Below are 20,924 nucleotides of genomic sequence, written 5' to 3' on the forward strand. Positions count from 1 at the left end.
CCCCCACCCCGCAGCGAGGAAGACCGGGGGGAGCCGGACCGCGCTGCCCGCGGCCGAGCCGGGACCCGCACCGGGGCGTCGCGGCGTGCCCTCGTTAGCCAGCGGGTAATTAGCACCTCCAGCCTTCCTCACGCGGCGCCCCGGCGCAAAAAACCCAACGAGGCGCCGCGGCAAAACCCGTTTGCCCCCCCCCCGGCCCCCTCCCGCCGCGGCTCGGCCCCGGTGAGCTCGGAGCGAGGGACGGAGCCGGGGGCCCTTCGGCGCCAGCGCCCGGCACGCCGCGTTAATCAGGCTGTCAGCCCCGGCTCTTTGTGGCCCATCAAAAGGGCCGGCAGCTGTGGCCGGCGGCCGCCCCGGCGCTGAAAGCGCGGCGAGAGACCCCCCGGCCCCCCGCCACACAAAGGCTTTTCTGGAAAAACGCCCTGGGAAAAGAAAAGGGGGGGACGTCTCCGAGGGACGGAGAAGCGGCGGAGCCTCGCCGGCACGGGGACGGCGCTGGGACCCCCGTGCGGCGCCGGCAGCCGGCGAGGACGCGCAGGCCAGGGACGAGCCGGCCCCGCGTGCCTCAGTTTCCCCATCCCCCCGCCGCAGCCGAGCTCCCCGGCCGCGCCGCGCGCTAATTACTCGCGCCGAGCAATTAATTTCGGCGGAGCGGGTCGGGAAGGGGGTCGGCCGGCGGCCCCCCGCGATGGCGCGGCCGTGAAGCTCCTGGCACAAAGCCGACGGGGTCGGGGAAAAGGGGGGCGGGGGGGACCCCAAAACAGACCCCCCCCCCACGATTCTCGCGTGGAGACAAAGAAAACTCAGGCCCGGCCCCACGCCTGGGAGCGACCCAGTCGTGTCCCCCCCCCCAAGAAACCCCCAGAATTGGGGTGGGGGGCCCTGGCCAAGCCCCCCCAACAGCCACTGCCCTGCTCACGGCGGGGGGGGACGGCGCTGGGCCCCCCCGGACCCCCAACCCCCTCCCCAGCCCCTCAGGCCCCCCGACTCTGCCCCCTCAGCCCCCCACACGTCCCCCCAACCCCCAGACCCCCCCTCCACCTACGCCCCACCCCCTACAGACTCCTCAGCCCCCCCCACTTCATCCCGGCCCCTGAACCCCCCCAACTCCCAGCCCTACAGGCCAAGCCCCCCCGACACTCCCCCCAGCCCCCCCCCCATTCCGGTCCCCGTCCCCCCCCCTCCCCCCAGGCCTACCCCAGCCCCCCGGGCTGGTCCCCCCCCCAGGCCTGGTTCCCCCCCCGGGCCCACCTCAGCTCCTCAGGCCTTATTTCCCCCCCCGGGCCTACCCCACCCCCCGGGCCTGGTTCCCCCCCCCGGGCCTACCCCAGCCCCACGGGCTGGTCCCCCCCCAGGCCTGGTTGCCCCCCCCCCAGCCCCTCGGGCCTTGTTTCCCCCCCTGGGCCTACTCCAGCCCCCCGGGCCTGGTTCCTCCCCGGGCCTGATTTCCCGCCCCCCGGGCCTACCCCAGCCCCCCAGGTCTGGTTCCCCCCCCCGGGCCTACCCGAGCCCCCCGGGCCCGGCCCCCCCGGGCGGCCCCCGGCCTGCCCCCCGCACTCACGGCCGTAGAGCGCCAGGCCGGCGCTGTCGGGGCCGGTGCGGACCTCGAGGCGCAGCGGCTGCTGCTCCTGGTGCCGCTGGATCTCGCCGTTGGCGTCCCCGATGGTGAGGAGCCGCACGCCGGGGAACACCGACACCGCGGCCATCTTGGAGCCGCCGCCGCGCCCCGCCCCCGCCCGCGCCGCCGCCGCGCCACGCCCCCCAGCCACGCCCACCCCCGCCGGCCGCGCCCACCCCCCGCCCCGCCGCGCGCCCCCTGCCGGCCGGCGGCCGCGCTGCGCCCCGGAGGGGGCCGGGACTGGGATGGGGGACTGAGACTGGGATCGGGGACTGGGATTGGGGACTAGGATCGAGGACTGGGATGAGGGAACGGGACTGGGATGGGGGACTGGGATCGAGGACTGGGATTGGGATGGGGGAACGGGATTGGGGACTGGGACTGGGATCGGGATTGGGGACTGGGATTGGGATCGGGGACTGGGATGGGGGACTGGGATCGGGATGGGGGAAAGGGATTGGGGACTGAGATTGGGTTCGGGGACTGGGATGGGGGAACGTGATCGTGACCAGGACTGGGGACGGGATCAGGATCAGAGACTGGGATTGGGGACTGAGATTGTTATTGGGACTGGGGAACAGGGAAAGGGACCAGGACTGGGATTGGGATCAGGCAATGGGGACCGGGATTGGGATCGGGATTGGGGAATGGCATTGGGAAACAGGGACCGGGATTGGGATCTGGATTGGGATCAGGATTGGGATTGGGATGGGAATCAGGGAACAGGACTGGAATGAGGGAATGGGGACCAGGACAGGGATTGAGATCAGGACTGGGATTAGGATCAGGGATGGGAATCGGGATCAGGAAAGAGACAGGGATCAGGGACTGGGATCAGGGAACAGGATTGGGATCGGGATCCAGGAATGGGGAGCAGGGACAGGGACCAGGATCCGGATCAGGGATGGGAATCAGGGAACAGGGACTGGGATTGGCACCGGGATCAGGAACTGGGATCTGGATCGGGACTGGGACCGGGATCAGGGACTGGGATTGAGGACTGGGAAAGAGGATCAGGGACTAGGACTGGGATTGGGAAATGGGACTGGGATTGGGAAATGGGACTGGGAACCAGGGCCAGGGAATGGGAACTGTGACAATAATCAGGATCGGAACCAGGGAACGGGGACTGGGACTGGGGTTCAGACTGGGGACCGGGACTGGGAACGGGGACCAGGGACTGGGAGCAGGATCGGATTGGGGAAGAAGGACCAGGATCGGGGACTGGGATCAGGGACTGGGACCAGGATCCGGACTGGGAACCGGGATCAAGGACTGGGAACTCGGGACTCCCACCGGGGACCGCGGCCCCCACGCCCGGCGCCAAACACGTTTATTGAAACCGGAGCCGGCTCCGGAGACGCCGCGGCACAGAGCCACCGCCATCGGGGGCGAGGAGGAGGACGACGACGAAGGCCAGGCGCCAGCTCCGGCACCTCGCGGCCGTGCCGGGGGCTCCCGGTGCCGCGCCGGGCGCGGGGGCTCACGCCGAGGACCTGAAGGTGCTGAAGTGGGGTGCCGCGGGGGGGGACGCCCGGGGGTCTCTCCGCGGGGACGCCGCGCCGCTGCCAGCTCCCGGCTGCGCGCTCTGGCGCGGGAGAGAACGCGGCGCTGAGCCCGCGCCGTGCCCGGAGACCCCGAAACCGACACCGGGTGGGCGCCGGCCCCCCCAGCCGCCCCCACTCACCACGCCGACGGCGCAGGCGCAGTTGTCATAGGAAAACTCTGCGGAGAGGAAGAGGGGGGACGGCGTCGGGTTTTGGGGCGCGGCGGAAGCGCGGCGCGGGGCTCCGGGCCTTACCGGTGGCGGGGCACCGCGTCTCCGTCCAGCACGACGCCTGCTGCCTGCGGAAAGAAAGGCGGTGGCAGCGCGGTGGGGTTTTGGGGGGGGGACACAGCGGGGAGCCTGGCGCCGGGGGTCCCAAGGGGGGGGTCCCGGGGGTGGTTTTGCCGCGGCGACGCCGGCTCCGGCCGCTCTCACCTCTTCGCCCGCCGTCTCCTGGCCTCGACTGGCGGGAGAGAAAACAGAGACGGGTGCAGGCGCGGCCAGGGGGGATGCGGCGACGCCGGGGGGGGACACGGTGACACCTTGAACCCGGCTCCCCCCAAACCACGACCCCCCCCGGGGGGGGGGGTTCCTGCTGCCGGTGACCCGCTCGGAGACGGCACCGGCACCGAACCGCGTGGGAGCCCCGAGGCGTCGCCCCCCGCCGCGGCACGCCCCGGTGACGAGCCCCCCGCGCCCCGCGCACCTCGCCAGGCCGCCGTCGCCGCCAGCAGCAGCAGCGCCAGGCCGGCCGCGCTCACCGCAACCGGGAGAAGCCAGGAGCGATCTGGAAGGGGAGAACGAGCAGTGTGGGGGGGTCACCGGCACGGAACCCCCCCCAGCGCGGCCGCAGAGCGTGACCGGGAGCCGGTACCTCGCCGCAGCGTGGTGGAGGTGGGCAGCGGGCGGCCGGTCGGGGCGGCGGTGGGGGGATGGCAGCCGGCGTCCTCCGAGGCTGGGGAGAAAAACGCCGGTTTTGGGGTGGCGGCGCTGCTGGGGAGGGGGCTGCGCCCACCCATCCCCCCCCAGCACCGTTCACCGCGATCTCCATGCTGAACGCCGACGGCTGCCAGGCGCTGCCGTTGTAGCTCCGGTACCGGCACCGGTAGCACCGGGAAACCGGGACGGCCCCGTCCAGGACGAAATCGACCCTGTGCTGGCCCGGCGCGGCGGAGACGCTCTGCACCGGGACGCCGGCGCCCGCCGCGAAGAGCTCGAAGGTGCTGCCGGCGTAGCTGCGCGGGGCGAAGCAGCTGATTTTCGGGGGACCCCCATCCTCCCGGGAGAGGAGCCCGAGCGGCTGCGGGGAGAGCGTCGGCGTCGCCACGGCTCCTGCCGGAGAGCGACGGTGAGCGGGGAGACAGACCCGGCCGTCCCGCGACCGGCGCGGCGGCGAATTCCGCCTCGGCCAACCCCAAGCGAGGCGGAGGCGAGGGAAACGTACCCACCACGAGGAGCAGAAGGTCCAGCTTCATCCTCCTCCTCCTCCTCCTCTGCCGGGGTCCGGATCAGGGACGGCCCCGCCGCGGAGACCCCGCGGCGCCGGAGCTCTCTGCCGAGAAGAAAAAGGAGGATTTGCTCAAGCCGAAGTTTCGCCACCCAGGAAGGAAATGACAGCGGCCCCGGCACACGGCGGGGTCATTTTTTTTCCCCTCCCCCCTCACCCAAAATGGATTTTTCCACCCAATAACCGGGGCGACGCCAGCTCGGTTCTGCACCAAACCGGCTCCGCCGACACGGGGTTCGCTCCCCCCCCACCACAACCCTACCACCAAAAAATAGGTGTGAACCCCCAGGGCGTAACAAGGCGGCACCCAGCCGGGACCCTCACCCGGAGCCTCGGCGCGGTCGGACGCCTGCGGTGCTTCCCCGGCACGGCCGGCACCCGCCGGGACCGCGGGCACGGAACGGGGGGCAGCTCCCCGTCGCCCGTCCCGAGGGTCCCACGGGGAGAGCTGCGGCACAGGCGGCGGGGACCGCGTGCCGGATGCGCCCGCCCGCGCGGCCCACGGCTGCTTCCTCCTGCGGCTGCCCCCAAAAACCGCGAGGAACCGGGGCGAGAGGTCGGCCCGGGGCGGAGGGGCTGAGCCGCACCCCGACATCGCTCGCAGAGCCCCCCCAGACTGCCCCACAGCACCTACACCTGCCCCACGGCCCCGCAGACCTGCCCCAGGGCCTCCCAAACCTGCCCCAGGGACCCCAAATCTTCCTCAGGGCCTCCCAAAGCTGCCCCACGGCCCCGCAGACCTGCCCCAGGGACCCCAAATCTTCCTCAGGGCCTCCCAAATCTGCCCCAGGGACCCCAAATCTTCCTCAGGGCCTCCCAAATCTGCCCCAGGGACCCCAAATCTGCCCCAGGGCCTCCCAAATCTGCCCCAGGGACCCCATATCTTCCTCAGGGCCTCCCAAAGCTGCCCCACGGCCCCGCAGACCTGCCCCAGGGACCCCAAATCTTCCTCAGGGCCTCCCAAATCTGCCCCAGGGACCCCAAATCTTCCTCAGGGCCTCCCAAATCTGCCCCAGGGACCCCAAATCTGCCCCAGGGCCTCCCAAATCTGCCCCAGGGACCCCAAATCTTCCTCAGGGCCTCCCAAAGCTGCCCCAGGGACCCCAAATCTTCCTCAGGGCCTCCCAAAGATGCCCCAGGGACCCCAAATCTTCCTCAGGGCCTCCCAAACCTGCCCCAGGGACCCCAAATCTGCCCCAGGGACCCCAAATCTTCCTCAGGGCCTCCCAAATCTGCCCCAGGGACCCCAAATCTGCCCCAGGGCCTCCCAAATCTGCCCCAGGGACCCCAAATCTTCCTCAGGGCCTCCCAAATCTGCCCCAGGGCCCCCAAATCTTCCTCAGGGCCTCCCAAAGCTGCCCCAGGGACCCCAAATCTGCCCCAGGGCCTCCCAAATCTGCCCCAGGGCCTCCCAAATCTTCCTCAGGGCCTCCCAAATCTGCCCCAGGGACCCCAAATCTTCCTCAGGGCCTCCCAAATCTGCCCCAGGGACCCCAAATCTGCCCCAGGGACCCCAAATCTTCCTCAGGGCCTCCCAAATCTGCCCCAGGGACCCCAAATCTTCCTCAGGGCCTCCCAAATCTACCACAGGGACCCCAAATCTTCCTCAGGGCCTCCCAAATCTGCACTGGGGCTCCTCAAATCTTCCTCAGGGCCTCCCAAATCTGCCCCAGGGACCCCAAATCTTCCTCAGGAACTCCCAAATCTGCCCCAGGGCCTCCCAAATCTTCCTCAGGGCCTCCCAAATCTGCCCCAGGGACCCCAAATCTTCCTCAGGGCCTCCCAAAGCTGCCCCAGGGACCCCAAATCTTCCTCAGGGCCTCCCAAATCTGCCCCAGGGACCCCAAATCTTCCTCAGGGCCTCCCAAATCTGCCCCAGGGACCCCAAATCTTCCTCAGGGCCTCCCAAATCTACACTTAACCACCCGAATCTGCCCTGGGGCTCCCCAAATCTGCACCTAACGCCCTGAATTTGCTCCAGGACCTCCCAAATCTGCCTCAGAGCCCCCCAGATCTGCCCTGGGGCTCCTCTAATCCACCCCAGGGCCCCCATATCTGCCCCTAACAACCCAAACCTGCCTCAGTAACCCCCAAAACTGCACCTAACCACCTACATCTGCCCCAGCGCCTCCAAATATGGCCCAAGACCTCCCAAATTTGCCCCTAAGCACCTAAATCTGCCCCAGGACCTCCCAAATGTGCCTCAGAGCCGCCTCAGTTCTGCCCCAGGGCCTTGGAATCTGCCCCAGTGCCACTCAAATCTGTGCCTAACCACCTAAATCTGCCCCAAGACCCCTCAGCTCTGCCCCAGGGCTCCTCAAATCTGCACCCAGCCACCTAAGTTTGCCTCAGGACCTCCAAAATCGGCCCCAGGATCCCCAAAACCTGCGCCTAAAAACCTAAGTCTGCTCCAGGGCCCCCCCCATCTACCCCTAACCACCTAAATCTGCCCCAGGGCCCCCCCTCATCTGCCCCAACCACCTAAATCTGCCCCAGAGCCCCCCCAGTCTGCTTCAGGACCCCCCATATCTACCCCTAACCACCTAAATCTACCCCAGCGCCCCCCAATCTGCCCCAGGGTCCCCTCAGTCTGCCCCAGGAGCCCCCCAGTCTGCCCCAAGGCCCCCCATATCTACCCCTAACCACCTAAATCTGCCCTAGGGCCCCCCCCATATCTATCCCTAGCCACCTAAATCTGCCCCAGGGCCCCCCCAATCCGCCCCCAACCGCCGCGGTGCACTGCGGGAGCCCGGCTCCCCTCACGAACTGCCCCAGCGCCCGGGCTGAGTGGAGACGCTTGGGAGGCGGGCCCTCATCCGGGCCGACCAATGAGAAGTTAGGACGCGCCGCGCCGGGAGAGAACAGCCAATCATCGGGGAGTGTTCCGGGGGAGGCGGGCCAGCGCGGAGGCCGCCAGGACCCCGGCCCGCGGGCGGCCCCGGCGCAGCCTGACTCCCCTCCTCGCCGCTCCCGCCTCAGGCGCCCGCCGCGGCCACCCCGTCGCCGGGGAGGGCCCTGCTGCGGCGGGGCGGGGCCTGCCTTAAAGGCGCCGCGGGCGGAGATGGCGGCGAGGTGGCTGTGGCTGCTGGCGCTGTGGGCCGGGCCCGCCGCCCCCGCCCCGCCGCCCCCCGACGCCGAGGTCACGTTCGTGCTGCCCGCGGGGCGCCGGGAGTGCTTCTACCAGGGCGCGCCCGGCAACGCCTCCCTGGAGGCCGAGTACCAGGTACCGGCGGGGGCGGGGCCTGCGGCGGGCCGGGACCGGGGGGGCGGGGCTTTGTCTCGGGAGCGGTGCGTGTGGGGGCGGGGCCTCCAGCAAGGGGCGCGGCCTGCGGCAGGCCGGGACCTGGGGGGCGTGGCCTGCTATAGGCCGGGCTCGACGGGGGTGGGGCCTGTGCCAGGGGCGGTGTCTGTGGGAGGGCGGGGCCTGCGGTGGGGGCGCGGCCTGTATTCGGGGGCGGGGTCTGCGGCGGGGGGCGCTGCCTGCGGCGGGCCGGGACTGGCGGGGGCGGGGCCGGGGGCGGGGCTGCCGGTCCCGGCGCTGCAGTGGGGAGGGGCCGGGCGGGGGGGTGGAGGGTTTCGGGGGTCCCCGGTTCCGCCACCCCCGGTTCCGCAGGTGATCGGCGGGGCCGGGCTGGACGTCGACTTCTCCCTGGAGAGTCCCTCGGGGCTGCTGCTGGTCAGCGAGCGCCGCCGCTCCGACGGGGCCCACACGTGAGGACCCCCCCTCCCGGGGACCCTCCCCCGCCCGGGGACTCCTCCCGACCCGGGACCCCCCCACCCGGTGCCCCCCCCCCTGCCCCGGGCAACCCTGCCTGGTCCCCCGGTTCTGTCCCCCATCCCCATCCCAGTCCTCCCCTGCCCAATCTCCCAGTCCCCCCCTGCCCCAGTCCCCCCTGCCTGGTCCCCCAGTTCCCCCCCCCCCCATGCCCAGCCCATCCCCCCTGCCCCATCTCCCAGTACCCCCCCACCCCATCCCAGTCCCATGCTCCAGTCCCATCCTGTCCCCCCCTGCCCTGGTCCCAGTCTATCCCCTCCCCCCCTCATGTCCCATCCCCTCTCCCCCCCTGCCCCAATCCCCCCCTGACTGTCCCCCTCCCATTCTCCAGTCCCATCGCCCCCTGCCCCATCCCCCCCCCATCCCCATCCCCCCCCTGAGCCGGCTCCCCTCCCCCGCAGTGTGGAGCCCACCGAGGCCGGCGACTACAAGCTCTGCTTCGACAACTCCTTCAGCACCATCTCGGAGAAGCTGGTGTTCTTCGAGCTGCTCTTTGACAGCGCCCAGGACGAGGAGGAGGAGGAGGAGGAGGGGGAGGAAGGCGACACCTGGGTGGAGGCGGCCGAGCCCGAGGACGCGCTGGACGTCAAGATCGAGGACATCAAGGTCCGTGGTTCGCCCACCTCGGGGTGCCTCGGCGTGGGGGGGAGACGACCCCGGGGCGGGAGCCCCTCTGCCGGGGCCAGGCTGGGGGAGCCGGGGCTGCTGGGCTCCGGGGAGACCCCCACGCCCGCAAACACCCCCCGAAAGCGGGAGACGGGGCTCTCAGCCGGGCCCTTCTCCCCCCAAACCCCCCCCCCCCGGTTCCCGTCCGCAGGAATCCATCGAGGCCATGCGGAGCCGCCTGGAGCGCAGCATCCAGATGCAGACGCTGCTCCGCGCCTTCGAGGCCCGGGACCGGAACCTGCAGGAGAGCAACCTGGGCCGGGTGAACTTCTGGTCGGCCGTGAACTTGGCGGTGCTGGTGGTGGTGGCCTTCCTCCAGGTCTACACGCTCAAGAGCCTCTTCGAGGACAAGCGGGCGGTGCGGACGTAGCCGGGGAGGCGGGGGGGACGCGGGACTCGGCTCCCTGCCGGCGCTGGAGCACGGGTGCGCCGGGATTAAACCTGCGCAGCTTCCTGCCCCGGTGTGCCGGAGCCGATGCGACCGCCGGGAGAGGGAGGTTTGGGGGGGGGGGGGCGAAAAGGGCCGGAGCGTTCCGGAGCTTTCTGGGGCAGAATCCGGTCCTTGCGGCGCGGGGATCCCCAGGGGGGTCGTGGGCTCGGGTGCAGCGGGGCTGGCCGAGACCCCCGTGCCGGGAGGGGAAGGGGCTTGGAGGAGCCGGAGCAGCCCCTCGCGCCGGGAGCCCCGAAGCTGCCCTCGATCCGCGCCCCCCGCCCCGGCAATCGCCCACCGGCGGAGGAAACGCCGAGCCCGAAGCCGCCGCGACGCGCCAGAGATTTCCACCGGGAGATTCGGAAGGATTTTTTTTTTCTTTCTTCCCTTTTATTTTTTTTAAGTGGTTTTGTTTTGTTTATTTTAGTTCATTACCGGGAGACAGACCGGAGGCACTTCGACGGGGGGGCGGGGGGGGGCACGGTGCGGCGCGCGCTGGGGCTGGGCCGGCCGAGGGGAGCGAGCGGGGGTCCCCGCTGGGGACGGGGCGAGCGCCGGCCGGGACCCCCGGCCCCGGAGCGGGCCGAGCGCGGCCGGCCGGGCTCGTTAATGGATTAATTGGGGCGCGGGCCAGGGCCCCTCGTTGCGGGGGGGGGGTTAAGGCAGGCAGCGCCCGGCAGCCGGGCTGGGCTCGGGGCTTCTTAAAAAAACCTACGTTATTCTCGGCTGGGGAGGTGGGATTTTTTTTTTTTATCTTTTCCTATTTTTGAAGTTTTTTATACAATTAATACAGTCTGTAAAAATATTTACAACCTCTGCTGCCAGGCAGGGCCCGGGGAAGGCACCGGGGGCCAGGGCGGGGGCAGAGCCGCGGCGTCGAGCGAAGCCCCCCCGGCATCGGGCACGGGGGCAGCCGGCCCCCTGTCCTGGCCCCCTCCTCATCCTCGGCGCCGGGGCTGTGCCGGTGGGCCGCGGCGCGGGGGGGGGGTACCTGAGGTCGGCTGCCGAGCGGCTCCCGCGGGTTCAGCCACCAAGCGCCCGTCGCTTCCCCCACCGGAATTTGCCTCAAAGCCGTAAAAACGGAGCTGGAGCCGCGCTCGGGCTTAGCCACGGGGTTTGGGAGAGAAAACCAAAAATCGCTAAGTTTTATAGATAATATATTAATACAAAAATTCTGAGGGGGGAGGAAGAGGAGGAAAAAGGAGGAAGCAAGCGGATGGGCTGGGATCTGCGCGGCTGCGGGCGCAGCCGGCCCCGCCGCGTCGCCCACCGCGGGCTCGCCCGCCCCGCCGCGTACATTCAGACCTCCCCGGTGGGGGAGCGCGGGGGGAGCTCCGACAAAGTGCAATATTCACCACCCCCCCTCCTCAAAAAAAAAAAACCCCACGTATCGCCCTGCGCGGGGGCTGCCGCGGCGCGGTGCCCGGCCGTAACGCCCGCCGAGAGGGGCCGCGGCGGGGGTCCGCGGTCGCCCCGCTGCCGGCAGGGAGGATGGCTGGAGAAACGAGAGATGAGGCGCGGGCTCGGGTTGGGTTTTTTCCCCCCCTTGTGTCCCCCCCCCCCTCCAAAACGGCGAAGGGAAGCGGCGGGCGCGGGGCGTCGCGACCAGCCCCGTGGTGGTTAATCGAGCAGGGAGGGTTCGGCCGGGCGGATGATGGTGGGCCGGTTCGGCGCGGCCGGGGGTCTTCTGCTGCAGAGAGAGGGGGGGAGAGGCGTGAGGGCGGAGGGGGGGACGCGTGGCGGCAGCTCGGCTCGAGGCCGCGTCCCGGTGCGACGCCAAGCCCTGTCACGACGCCGCCACGATTCCGGGTTTGGCCCCGCGGGGTGCTCCGAAAAGCGCAGCCCGAGGGGGGCCGGAGCCCACCGCAGGGGAGCCCACCGCAGGGGAGCCCGCCGCGGCGCGGTCTCTTACCTGGGCACGCCCGGGGGGATGCCGGGGGGGATGCGTGCCGGCCGCGAGGGGATCTGCGGGGGGGCCGAGAAGGGGTCGTTGTTAGCAGCGAAGATGTTCTGGGGTCCGGGGCGCGAGGGGATGGGGGGAGCTGCGAAGGACGAGGGTCCCCCCACCGGGATGGGGATCAGCGGCGGCCCCGGCGTCGGACCCCGGACGGCCGGCGGCCGGCCCGGCGGCAGGATGGCGGAGGGCGGTCTGCGCTGCGGCGGGGGGCTGCGGAGGAGAGGAAACCCGCTCAGCGCCGCGAGCGCTGCCAGCCCGCGGCCCTCCTTCCCCGGGGGGACGGAGCCCGAATCCGCCGCCGCCCCAGACCCCCCCACCGTGGGCACCCCCGCACCCACCTGTGGCCGCCGCTGGGCTGCAGCCAGGTGTCGTCGACGGGCGGGGGCACGGGTGTGGAGACGGTGCTGGTGCTGATGTCGCCGATGATGCTGAGGGCCTCTTTCAGGGCGTGGTACATGCGCAGCACGTCGTCGCGCCGCTGCGCCTGGTCGGCCGACTCCTCCATCAGGCTGCTCTGGTCGCCGGAGGAGTACAGGTAGGCCAGCAGCTCCGAGTGGATGAAATCCTTGGTCTGGCGAGAGACAGCGAAGCGTGGGTCGGCGCCGAGACGCCAAACCCCGCCGAGCTCGGCCCCGCAGCCGCGGCGGCAGCGGGGGGACCCGCAGCGACTCGGGGCGGGGGTCGGCATCCCCCGTTTGTCACCAACCGGGAACCCCGACGCCACCGAGCCGCTCGAGCGCAAAGACTTCAACCCCACGACGCGAGCGCTTGTCAAATCCCGCCGAGCCCCCTGCCGAGCCCCCCAGCCCCCCACCGAGCCCCCCAGCCCCCCGCCGAGCCCCCCGCCGAGCCCCCCGCGCGCTCACGTTGTTGATCATGAGGTGCATGATGGTCTTTGGCATGAGGTCCCGGATGGACTTGTTGATGATGGCCACGTAGGAGTCGACCAGGTTGCGGATGGTCTCCACCTGGCGCTCCAGCTGCGGGTCCATGGAGAAGGTGTTCTCCTGCGCGCCGTCCTCGCTCTCCGTCTGCGGGGGGGGGACAGCAGGGCACCCGTCACCGGGGGGATCCCACCGCCCCGCTCCGCGCTTCGTCCCGCTCCCGCCCGTCTCGGCGGGACGGAAACGGCCAGATCCGTCGGCCGGGCGGCACCGCCCGGCGCCGCGTTCGAACGCTCGTCCCCTCCCGCGACGCCACGGCGTTTTCCGGGGTAGCCGAGAACGCGCCGCGCCGGGACCCCAACCGCCAGCTGCCGAGGCCGAAGGCTCCTCCGGCCGCGGGAGGGCTGGGGCCGCGCGGAGGGAGCGCGTACTTGGTCTTTCTCCGGGTAGACTCCGGCGCGGAGGAAGGAGGCTTTCCAGCTGTCCACGTCCTCCTGGGAGTCGCAGGCCAGCTCGATCTGCCGCAGGTCCTTGTACACGTTCCTGGGGGAGGGAGCAGCGCCGGCGCTGAGGGCCCGGCCGGGAGGCGACCGCGGGGCGGCCGGGAGGACGGGTGGCTCGGCAGAGCCTCGGCGAGGGCTGCGGCAGCGCCAGCCCGGGGGAGGCTGAACCCCCCCGCACAGGCACAGAAACACCGGCAAGCTGCTGCCTCACGGAACCCCAGCGTGGGGGGGGGTTGGGAAGGACCTCTGGGGTCCCCCAGCACAGCCCCCTGCCCAAGCAGGGGCACCCAGAGCAGGGGGCACAGCACCGCGGCCAGGGGGGCTGGAATATCTCCAGAGAAGGAGACTCCACAGCCTCCCTGGGCAGCCTGGGCCAGGGCTCCGGCACCCTCAGAGGGAAGAAGTTCTTCCTCGGGTTCAGCTGGAGCTTCCTCTGCCCCAGTTTGTGCCCATTGCCCCTTGTCCTGTCGCTGGGCACCACTGGAAAGAGTCTGGCCCCATCCTCCTGACCCCCCCCCTGCAGATATTTAGAGGCATTTTGAAGGTCCCCTCTCAGCCTTCTCTTCTCCAGGCTGCACCAGCCCAGCTCCCTCAGCCTCTCCTCCCAGCAGAGATGCTCCAGTGCCCTCCTCATCCTCGTAGCCCAGCACTGGACTCTCTCCAGTAGCTCCTCATCTTTCTGGAACTGGGGAGCCCAGAACTGGACTCTCTCCAGCAGCTCCTCATCTCTCTGGAACTGGGGAGCCCAGAACTGGACCCAGGACTCCAGACGGGGCCTCCCCAGGGCAGAGCAGAGGGGCAGGAGAACCTCCCTGCCCTGCTGCCCACACTCCTCCTCATGCACCCCAGGATCCCGTTGCCCTTCTGGGCAGCATCCCCCTGGAGAAATCCCCCCCCCCCAGCACATCACCCCTGGGAGCACGGTGCCACGCGGCTGGGGCTGGCGCAGCGAAGGCCGGGGGAAGGAGCCCGGCGCGGCGCCGGGGAGCGAAGGGAGGCCGGGAGGCAGCCGCCCGCCGCCGCGCCCGCTCGCAGCCCCCACCTCTGCTCCGTGTTGAAGATGGCGAAGACGTGCTTGGTGGACATGAAGCCCTTCTCCACGTCCCTGATCTTCAGATTGTCCAAGGGCAGCATGTACTTCTTCTCCTTCTCCTGCCGGAGGGGACCGGAGGAAGGCGGCGGTGAGAGCCGGCCGGCGCCGCGGCGCTTCGCTAACGCTAACGACCCGTCCCGAGCCGAGCGACGAGCCGGGCCCGAAGGGCCGCGACGCGGCGCAGCCACCGCCCCGAGCTCCCCCCGGCCACGATCCACCCGGCCACGATCCCTCCGGCCACGCTGTCACCGGGGACAATCCCCGGCCACGATCCCTCCGGCCACGCTGTCACCGGGGACAATCCCCGGCCACGATCCCTCCGGCCACGCTGTCACCGGGGACGATCCCCCGGCCACGATCCCCCGGCCACGCTGTCACCGGGGATGATCCCCTGGCCACGCGTTCGGCTCAGCCGCAGCACCGGGGCCCCTGGGACGGGGCAACGCGTCCCCCCCAGAGCCTCCCCCCGAACCAGCGTCGCTCCGGATCACGGCTCCGGCACAAGACCCGACCGGGAATCCCTTCCGGTGCTGCTCCGGCTTCCCCGCCTTCCCCGGGAGCCACCGGCAGCGCCAAAGGAACCGCCGGAGAAGGCGACTCGGGCCCTGCCGGTCTGCGGGCAGCTCCGGGACGCTGCCCGGCGTCAGCCGCCGCGTCCGTGGGGTCCCGGGATCGTCCCCCCCGTCGCTGCCGGGGGGAGCCGGGGCCTCGCAGCCCGGCGAGGGGCGGCCCCGGCCGCCGCAACGCCACATCTGGAATTGTTTAGAGCAGCTCCAGATGCTGCGCACGCGGTCCCAAAAAGTGACGTTCGCCTTTGTGGAGAGGCCACGAACCCAAAGCCGCCCCCCCCCCCCCCCAGTCCGCCGCCGCCGCCCCCCTTCCCCCGCCGCCCCACACTCCTCCTCACGATTTCCTGAAAAAAAAAAACCCACAACTTTTTTCCAGGCTGGATTCGGTGGCGAGGACTTTGCCACGTCAGAAGGGAGACAAAGCCGCTTCCTTTCGCCCGGCGGGCTTCTCTCCTTATCGGAAAAAACACAAACAGCCAAAAAACAGCCCCCCCCCAGAAAAACAGCGGGGTGGGGGCGAAGCGAGCGGCGAGGAGGCGGCGGGGAGCCGGAGACTCCAGCCCAGCCTGCCCAGTGTTCAGACTACCTGTTCAGGAGGCTTCCCGGTTGTACAGTAGTCTGCACATTGGTTAGAGCGGGTTTGGCCCAGCAGCGCCCGGCAGCGCCCGCCGCCGCCAGGTAAGCGCCCGCCGCGGGGCTCCCTCACGTCTCGCTCCGGCTGCCGGACGCGGCGCTGGGGGGGTTTCGGGGTCGGGGGTGGGGGGGTTTGTCGCCTTCGTGCGGGGAGCACCGCGCCCCGTCGCAGCGAGGGTGGGCTGCACCCCCCCAACGCACCCCTGGGTGCTGTGCGGGGCTGGGGGGGGCAGGGAGAGCCCCATTCATCCCCGGGCGGCTGCGTCTCACCACCCGCGGGCGAGGGGCCGGCCGGACCCCCCGAGATGCCTCGGCGCCGGAAAGCGGGGCGGCGGCGAGGGGGGGGACGCGCGCCGCGGGGAGGTGGTGGGCTCAACACCTTTCCTTCTCCTCCAGGAGGGAGATTTCAAATTAAAACAGAGGGCTGGGAGGAGGGGGGGTGGCCGGGGAAGGGGGGGGGGGTAAAATCCGACGCCGCGGCGCGGGAGAGACGCTCGCCTTCGCCGCCCGCTCGGAGGGAACGGACGAACAAAGGGAGCCCGGGGCCCTGCTCCCGCGCCCGACGCCTCCCGGGAAATAAAAACTGCGTTCACGTCTCCTTTTTCTGACCCGCGTGCTGCCTAACCCCCCCCCCAGCCCTGTGTCCCCCCCAAAAGGCAGCCCCCCCGCCCCCACCAGCTCCCCGCAGCGTCCGGCCGCTGACGTCAGGGCCGAGGCGCGATCGCGGGGGCCGATGGTGGGGCTGCGGGGGCGGAAATGCCGGAAAATCCGAAATCTGGAAGCGGCGCAGCCGAGACCGCGACGCCGGCTCCGGCAACTCGGGCACGGAGCGGGCGGGGGACGCCGGTCCCCCCCCATCCCGCTCCCAGCTGAGCCCCCCCAAAACCCCCCCTGGGTTCGAGGGGTGCAACGCCGCGCCCAGGCAGGGCTGAGCCCCCCCAAAACCCTCTCTGAGTTTGAGGGGTGCAACGCCGCGTCCGGGCAGGGCTGAGCCCCCCAAAAAGCCCCCCTGGGTTTGAGGGGTGCAACGCCGCATCCGGGCAGGGCTGAGCCCCCCCAAAACCCCCCCTGGGTTTGAGGGGTGCAACGCCGCGTCCGGGCAGGGCTGAGCCCCCCAAAAAGCTCCCCTGGGTTTGAGGGGTGCAACGCTGCGTCCGGGCAGGGCTGAGCCCCCCCAAAAACCCCTCTGGGTTTGAGGGGTGCAACGCCGCGTCCGGGCAGGGCTGAGCCCCCCAAAAAGCTCCCCTGGGTTTGAGGGGTGCAACGCCGTGTCCGGGCAGGGGGGCACGGGGAGGGACCGGCGGGGTCCCGGCCCGCAGAGACCCCGTGAGCGGAGGGAAGCGGCTTCCCCCTCCTGCCCGCCCCGCTCCCGCTCCCCATCTCCCTCCGGCTCCGAGCTCTCGGCGCGGGGACGTCAACCCCGCCGGCACCCCCCACCCCGGCGCGGTGTCCGGACGGCGGCGGGGGGCTTGGGGGCGACAAACCCGCGGGGTTCCTCTCCCCGCCGGCCGCTCCCCTCTCCCCGGGGCCAGAACCCAGGCGGTTTCTCCCCCGCCCGCCCGCGTCGCTGGGCCGAGACGGCGAAACCAGGAGACGGCTGAACTGGGAACCGGCGGCCGAGCTGGGCGAGGGGGCTGGGATGGGGCACGGGGGTCCCCGATCGCTCCTGGGGTCTGGCAAGAGCAGCGATGGGAGACAAAGCAGCCCCTCGCCGAGGGAGCGGGGCTGGGGGGGCCTCGCAGGACCCCGCTCGCCGGCGTCTCCCGCTTCATCTGCGCTGACACCGCCCCAAGACGGAATTCGCCGGCCGGGACCGCGCGGCGTCCGCCGGGCACCCTCCGGGGGAGACCCACGCTCCCGCACGCCGGGACGACGCTGATTAACCCCGGGGGCTAACTCTCCCCCCCCAGCCCGCCGGTTTTCGCCCCGCCAGCCCCCCGCAGCGCCCGGACGCACCTCCTCGTCCTTGTACCAGGAGAGCGACTCGGCCGTCAGCACGAACCAGTACTCCTTGGAGCCGCCCTTCATGATGCTGATGTTGTTGATGGTCAGCCAGCCCCTGCGGATCACCTGCGGGCAGAGGAGCGGCCGTGGGGAGCGCGGGGAGGGAGGAAGACGAGGTTACAGGCGACGGCGGGGTCTCCCGGGGGGGGTTCCCCGGACGGAGAGCAAGGGCAAGCGCTCCCGAGCCCCAAGCCCGCCGGGACCCCCCGCCGAAAGCCCCCGGCTCAGCAGCAGACCCTCAACCAGGCAGAGTTCGAGGCCCCGTCCCGGCAGCGAGCTAGCGGCACGTTGGGGGTGTCCGGAGCCCCTCCGGCTCCCGAAGCCGGGCGAGAAAAGCCCACGCTCGCAGGATGCCGCGGCGCGGTCGGATCCAAACCCAGCTCGGCGTTCAGCCCCCGCTCAGCACCGGTGCTGCCCACCCCGCCACCGGCCCCGCACCGGAGAGCAGAAGCTCCGGTGACCCCAGGGACGAGACGGGCCGGGACTGGGAGCGCGGCTCGGGTTTGGGAGCGGCCCGGAGCTGCCCGGGGGTGTCACGGTCTCTGCCGAGGGCTGTTTTGGGGGTGTCCCACACCGGGGTGCTGGCGCTGGTGCCGGCGGCGAGGACGCTCGCACGACGCCGTAGCCGGTCTCCGCGCCGCAGAGCCCTCGCTCCACCACCCCGCGCCCGGCTCGGCACCGGGGGAGCTGGAAGGGAACCAGCCCACCGATGCCAAGCTGCACCCCTTTCCGAAGCTTTCCCAAGGCGGGCGAGCCCGCGCTCGGCCCGGCGGGACTTCGGGGAGCCGCTGGCCGGCGGGGAAGGTCACCGCGGCTCGGCGCCGACCCCGGCGCCGCGGCAGAAGCCGCCGGACCGAGCTGCGCGTCTCTCTGCCTGCCAGGGCCCCGGGCGCGCGGCGTTCTCGCCGTCACCCCCGGGGTTTTGCTGCGGGGCTGCTACGCCGGGAGCTGCGCGGCAGGACCACGCCGCGCGTCCGGACGCCGGCCAAGGACCCGCTGCCAGGGGCGGCGGAGGGTCCCCGAACCCGGCTGCGTCACCCCGTCCGGCTGGGACCCCGCTCCGGAGGGTCACACCTCGCCGGGGCAGGAGCCGCCTCGCCAACCACCGCCGCTCCAGACCCAAAATCGGCGGGAGAGCTGCCCCGACGCGCAGCCGGGCTGTTCCGGCAGAGCGGGGGGGGAGCCCGGCACGGAACCCCCCGCCCCGCAGCCCGGCACCCGCACGCCTCTCCCCGGGACGCGCCCAGGCTCCCGCCTCGCCGGACGCTCCGGGTGCCCCGCGCCGGCGGCAACGCGGCGAAACCGGTGCCCGCAGCGCCCCGGCTTCCCGACCCCAGCGCCTCCGGGGTGGGGTGAGCACCCCCACACGGGTTAGTAACGGGCAGACGGGGGGGGAATGCGCTGGGGAGGGGGGGTGATTGGAGTCAGCCCAAAGCACGGATGGGAGGAGGACGAACGGCCCTCGCGGCGAAGCGGAGAGGAGTTAGCGCGAGCGGGGCGCGGGCTTTTGTCGTGGCTCGGACGGGAGCCGCGTCCGAGAGCGCGGCAGGGCGCTCGCCGCGCCGCACGCGGCCCTCGGGCCTCCAAACCGCCGCGCTGCCGGACGGCGCGGCGGCCGCTCGCGCTCTCCAGGCCGCTCGGGAAAAGCCACGACAAAAGCCGCCGTGTTAGGCACGGGCGAAGCTCGGCGCGCCGGCAGGCACGGGCAGCCAGAGCTGAACCTCCGCTCCGACGGGCTTTTCGGGCGAGGGGAAGGAAGGAGCCCTGCAGTTCGGACGGCAGAGGCTGTCGGATGAAAGACCTCACCTTCTGCTGCGCTCCGGCGCGTCTCACAATCCGCTCGGCGTTTAAAAACCGTCTCGGAATTTGAACCCAGCCTGGTTTTAAAGGAACTGAGGCAGGAGAGGGGGAGGAGGAGCAGCTGAGAGGAGCCGAGGAGAGGGCAGAGGGAACGGCGTCGGCAGCCAAAGCCGGCGCCGGGAGCTGGGCTGGAGGCGCTGGGACGGCTCCGGAGGGACCACAGGGAACAGGGGATCGGCTTCTCGGGCGCGGGGCTGGGGAGCTGCCGCGCTCTGGAGGGAGCCGGAGCGCCGGAGAAAAGCCCAGCTTGGAGAAAAGCCGCGGTTCGGTGGGTTTTGGTAAAGGGTAGAGGGGGGGAGGGCACCCTGCGGGGCCAGAGGCACCCAGGCCGCCTTCTCTGACCCAGCTGCGGGTCGAGGAGGAGGAGGAGGGAGGAAGGCCGAGCTTTGGAGAGCTCAGAACCAAAGTTCCTTTAAGACCGACGGCTGCTGGCGAGAGCGCGGATGGTTTCAGGGCTGCTCAGCCCGGCGAGCTTCCCCTGGCAGAGGGGCTCCCCAGCTCTGCCCGGCTCCGACTCGGCAGCCGCCCGGCACCGCGCCGGCGCCTCGAGTCCTCCGCCTTCCCGGCGCCCGGCACGGCCACGTCGGCACGGCCGGCGACGGGAGCGCGGCCCTGCGCAGAAACCGTCGCGTGGGGGGCAAGCGCCGGGCCCTGGGGGGTTGCCCTGGGTTTCGCCACGAGCAAATGGAAGCGTCCGAGCGGGTGGAGGAGACGGGGAGGGGGCGCGGGGCCGGCGTGGGCTGCCGGGGCGCGGGGTTTCGCAGAGCGGGGGCTGCGAACCTTCCCGGGGCAGCGGGACAGGCAGTGCCCGCGCGACGGCACGGCGGCAGCCTCCGAAAATCTGAGTTTTTTGGGTAGGGAAGCGCCCGAGCGGCGGCTGCTTCTCGTGGCTGGCGAGAGGCGACCGACTCCGGGGACCCCCGCCTGCGGCCGACCCCAACCCGCCGGCTCTGCCCCCCGGCCCAGCGCCCGGAGCCGAATTATTTTCCTGCCTCCCTTCCCCAGGGAGACGTTCGGGCGCTGCGGCCACCCCCGAGCCGCCGTCCACGAGGCTGTAACGCCCAAGGCGGGGGTTTGGAGATCGCTCCCCGCTCAGACACTTCCATTTCCTCGGACCGCCGGCGCGATGCTCGGCTCCGAGCCCGGAGCAGGGGGTCAGGACCCCCCGTCCCCGCCCCAGAGGGGGTCGCTCGGCCGCCGGCAGGGCAAGCCCACCCTCCGCCTGCCCAGAAGTGAGTACGCCTGGGGAAAAACCCCCTTTCTCGGCTGAGTATCGAGGCTCGGAGCGGCCGGCGGGCCCCCAGAATCTGCCTCCACCGGGTGCCAACGCGGGAGCTGCGGCCCCGCGAAGCACGCGGCTTCCGGCCGGATCTCTGCGGCACCCGCGCCGGTAAATCCGCCGGCACCCGGCACAAGGTCGGGAGCCGACCTCGAGCCTGGAAAAGGCAGCTTGGGAGGGGGGGGGAGGGCAGCGGCGGCCTGGAACGCGGGCAGAGGGTCTCGCCCGCCCCAGCACCAGCTCCGCTCCCCCGTCGGCACCACGCGACGGGAGCCTCGTCCCGCCGCGGCCGCGGGCGGCTTGGTGCCAAAACCCCGAGATTTGGGGCTTCCCAGCAAAACCAGTACTCACGCCGTGACTCCCAGCACCCGGCTCCCACCGAGCACAGGCAGCGCCGGCGGTGGTGGCACGGGCAGGGGTCAGCCCCGAGCCCCTTTTCCCGGGGATGGGGGGGTCAGACCGGATTCCCCTCTCGAGGCTACGCCGCGGGGAATCCCGCCCGTCCTCCCGGCGTACTCGGTTCTGGGCAGCGAGCGGCGCGGGTTCGGGCGCGCGGGGTCTTTTCTGGCAGGGCCGCGTCCGTCGCTGGGCGTCATCTAC

The 20,924-nt window shown here is 71.4% G+C and overlaps 3 protein-coding genes across 14 annotated transcripts in view; 1 reads left to right on the forward strand and 2 right to left on the reverse strand.

Annotated features, from left to right (window-relative positions):
• Window positions 1-1,872: 1,872 nt before the first annotated feature.
• CUNH19orf38 (chromosome unknown C19orf38 homolog) lies at window positions 1,873-5,081 on the reverse strand. Of its 4 annotated transcripts, XM_075412597.1 has the most exons (9): window positions 4,996-5,081; window positions 4,609-4,716; window positions 4,197-4,496; window positions 4,039-4,119; window positions 3,871-3,951; window positions 3,600-3,627; window positions 3,420-3,463; window positions 3,306-3,343; window positions 1,873-3,206 (listed from the first exon to the last, which is right to left on the reverse strand). In XM_075412597.1, exons 2-9 carry the CDS (start codon window positions 4,637-4,639, stop codon window positions 3,102-3,104), a joined length of 708 nt encoding a protein of 235 aa, XP_075268712.1. In that variant the 5' UTR covers window positions 4,640-4,716; window positions 4,996-5,081; the 3' UTR covers window positions 1,873-3,101. The 4 variants fall into 4 exon arrangements, with proteins under 4 accessions (XP_075268712.1, XP_075268709.1, XP_075268711.1 ...); XM_075412594.1 differs by having other exon boundaries at window positions 1,873-3,343; XM_075412596.1 differs by lacking the exon at window positions 3,600-3,627 and having other exon boundaries at window positions 3,306-3,463.
• Window positions 5,082-7,674: 2,593 nt separating this feature from the next.
• TMED1 (transmembrane p24 trafficking protein 1) lies at window positions 7,675-9,563 on the forward strand. The gene is made up of 4 exons (XM_075412599.1): window positions 7,675-7,894; window positions 8,285-8,382; window positions 8,848-9,052; window positions 9,264-9,563. The coding sequence occupies exons 1-4, from the start codon at window positions 7,733-7,735 to the stop codon at window positions 9,480-9,482; spliced, it is 684 nt and encodes a 227-aa protein (XP_075268714.1). The 5' UTR covers window positions 7,675-7,732; the 3' UTR covers window positions 9,483-9,563.
• A 357-nt stretch (window positions 9,564-9,920) lies between these two features.
• Window positions 9,921-20,924, reverse strand: part of DNM2 (dynamin 2) — a 32,596-nt gene continuing 21,592 nt past the window's right edge. For 4 of the 9 annotated variants that reach the window (XM_075412569.1, XM_075412567.1, XM_075412572.1 and 1 more), the window contains 7 exons: window positions 17,138-17,251; window positions 13,929-14,038; window positions 12,815-12,926; window positions 12,366-12,530; window positions 11,838-12,070; window positions 11,455-11,709; window positions 9,923-11,232 (listed from right to left, as the gene is read on the reverse strand). In XM_075412569.1, coding sequence (XP_075268684.1) covers window positions 11,163-11,232; window positions 11,455-11,709; window positions 11,838-12,070; window positions 12,366-12,530; window positions 12,815-12,926; window positions 13,929-14,038; window positions 17,138-17,251 — 1,059 coding nt within the window. In that variant the 3' untranslated portion in view covers window positions 9,923-11,162. Of the gene's footprint in view, window positions 11,233-11,454; window positions 11,710-11,837; window positions 12,071-12,365; window positions 12,531-12,814; window positions 12,927-13,928; window positions 14,039-17,137; window positions 17,252-20,924 lie in introns of all 9 variants that reach the window. The other 5 variants (XM_075412575.1, XM_075412574.1, XM_075412571.1 and 2 more) reach the window with 3 other exon arrangements.

This window comes from Opisthocomus hoazin, unplaced genomic scaffold (genome assembly GCF_030867145.1).
Source record: "Opisthocomus hoazin isolate bOpiHoa1 unplaced genomic scaffold, bOpiHoa1.hap1 HAP1_SCAFFOLD_115, whole genome shotgun sequence".
In the NCBI taxonomy this organism is placed as follows: Eukaryota; Metazoa; Chordata; class Aves; order Opisthocomiformes; family Opisthocomidae; genus Opisthocomus; species Opisthocomus hoazin.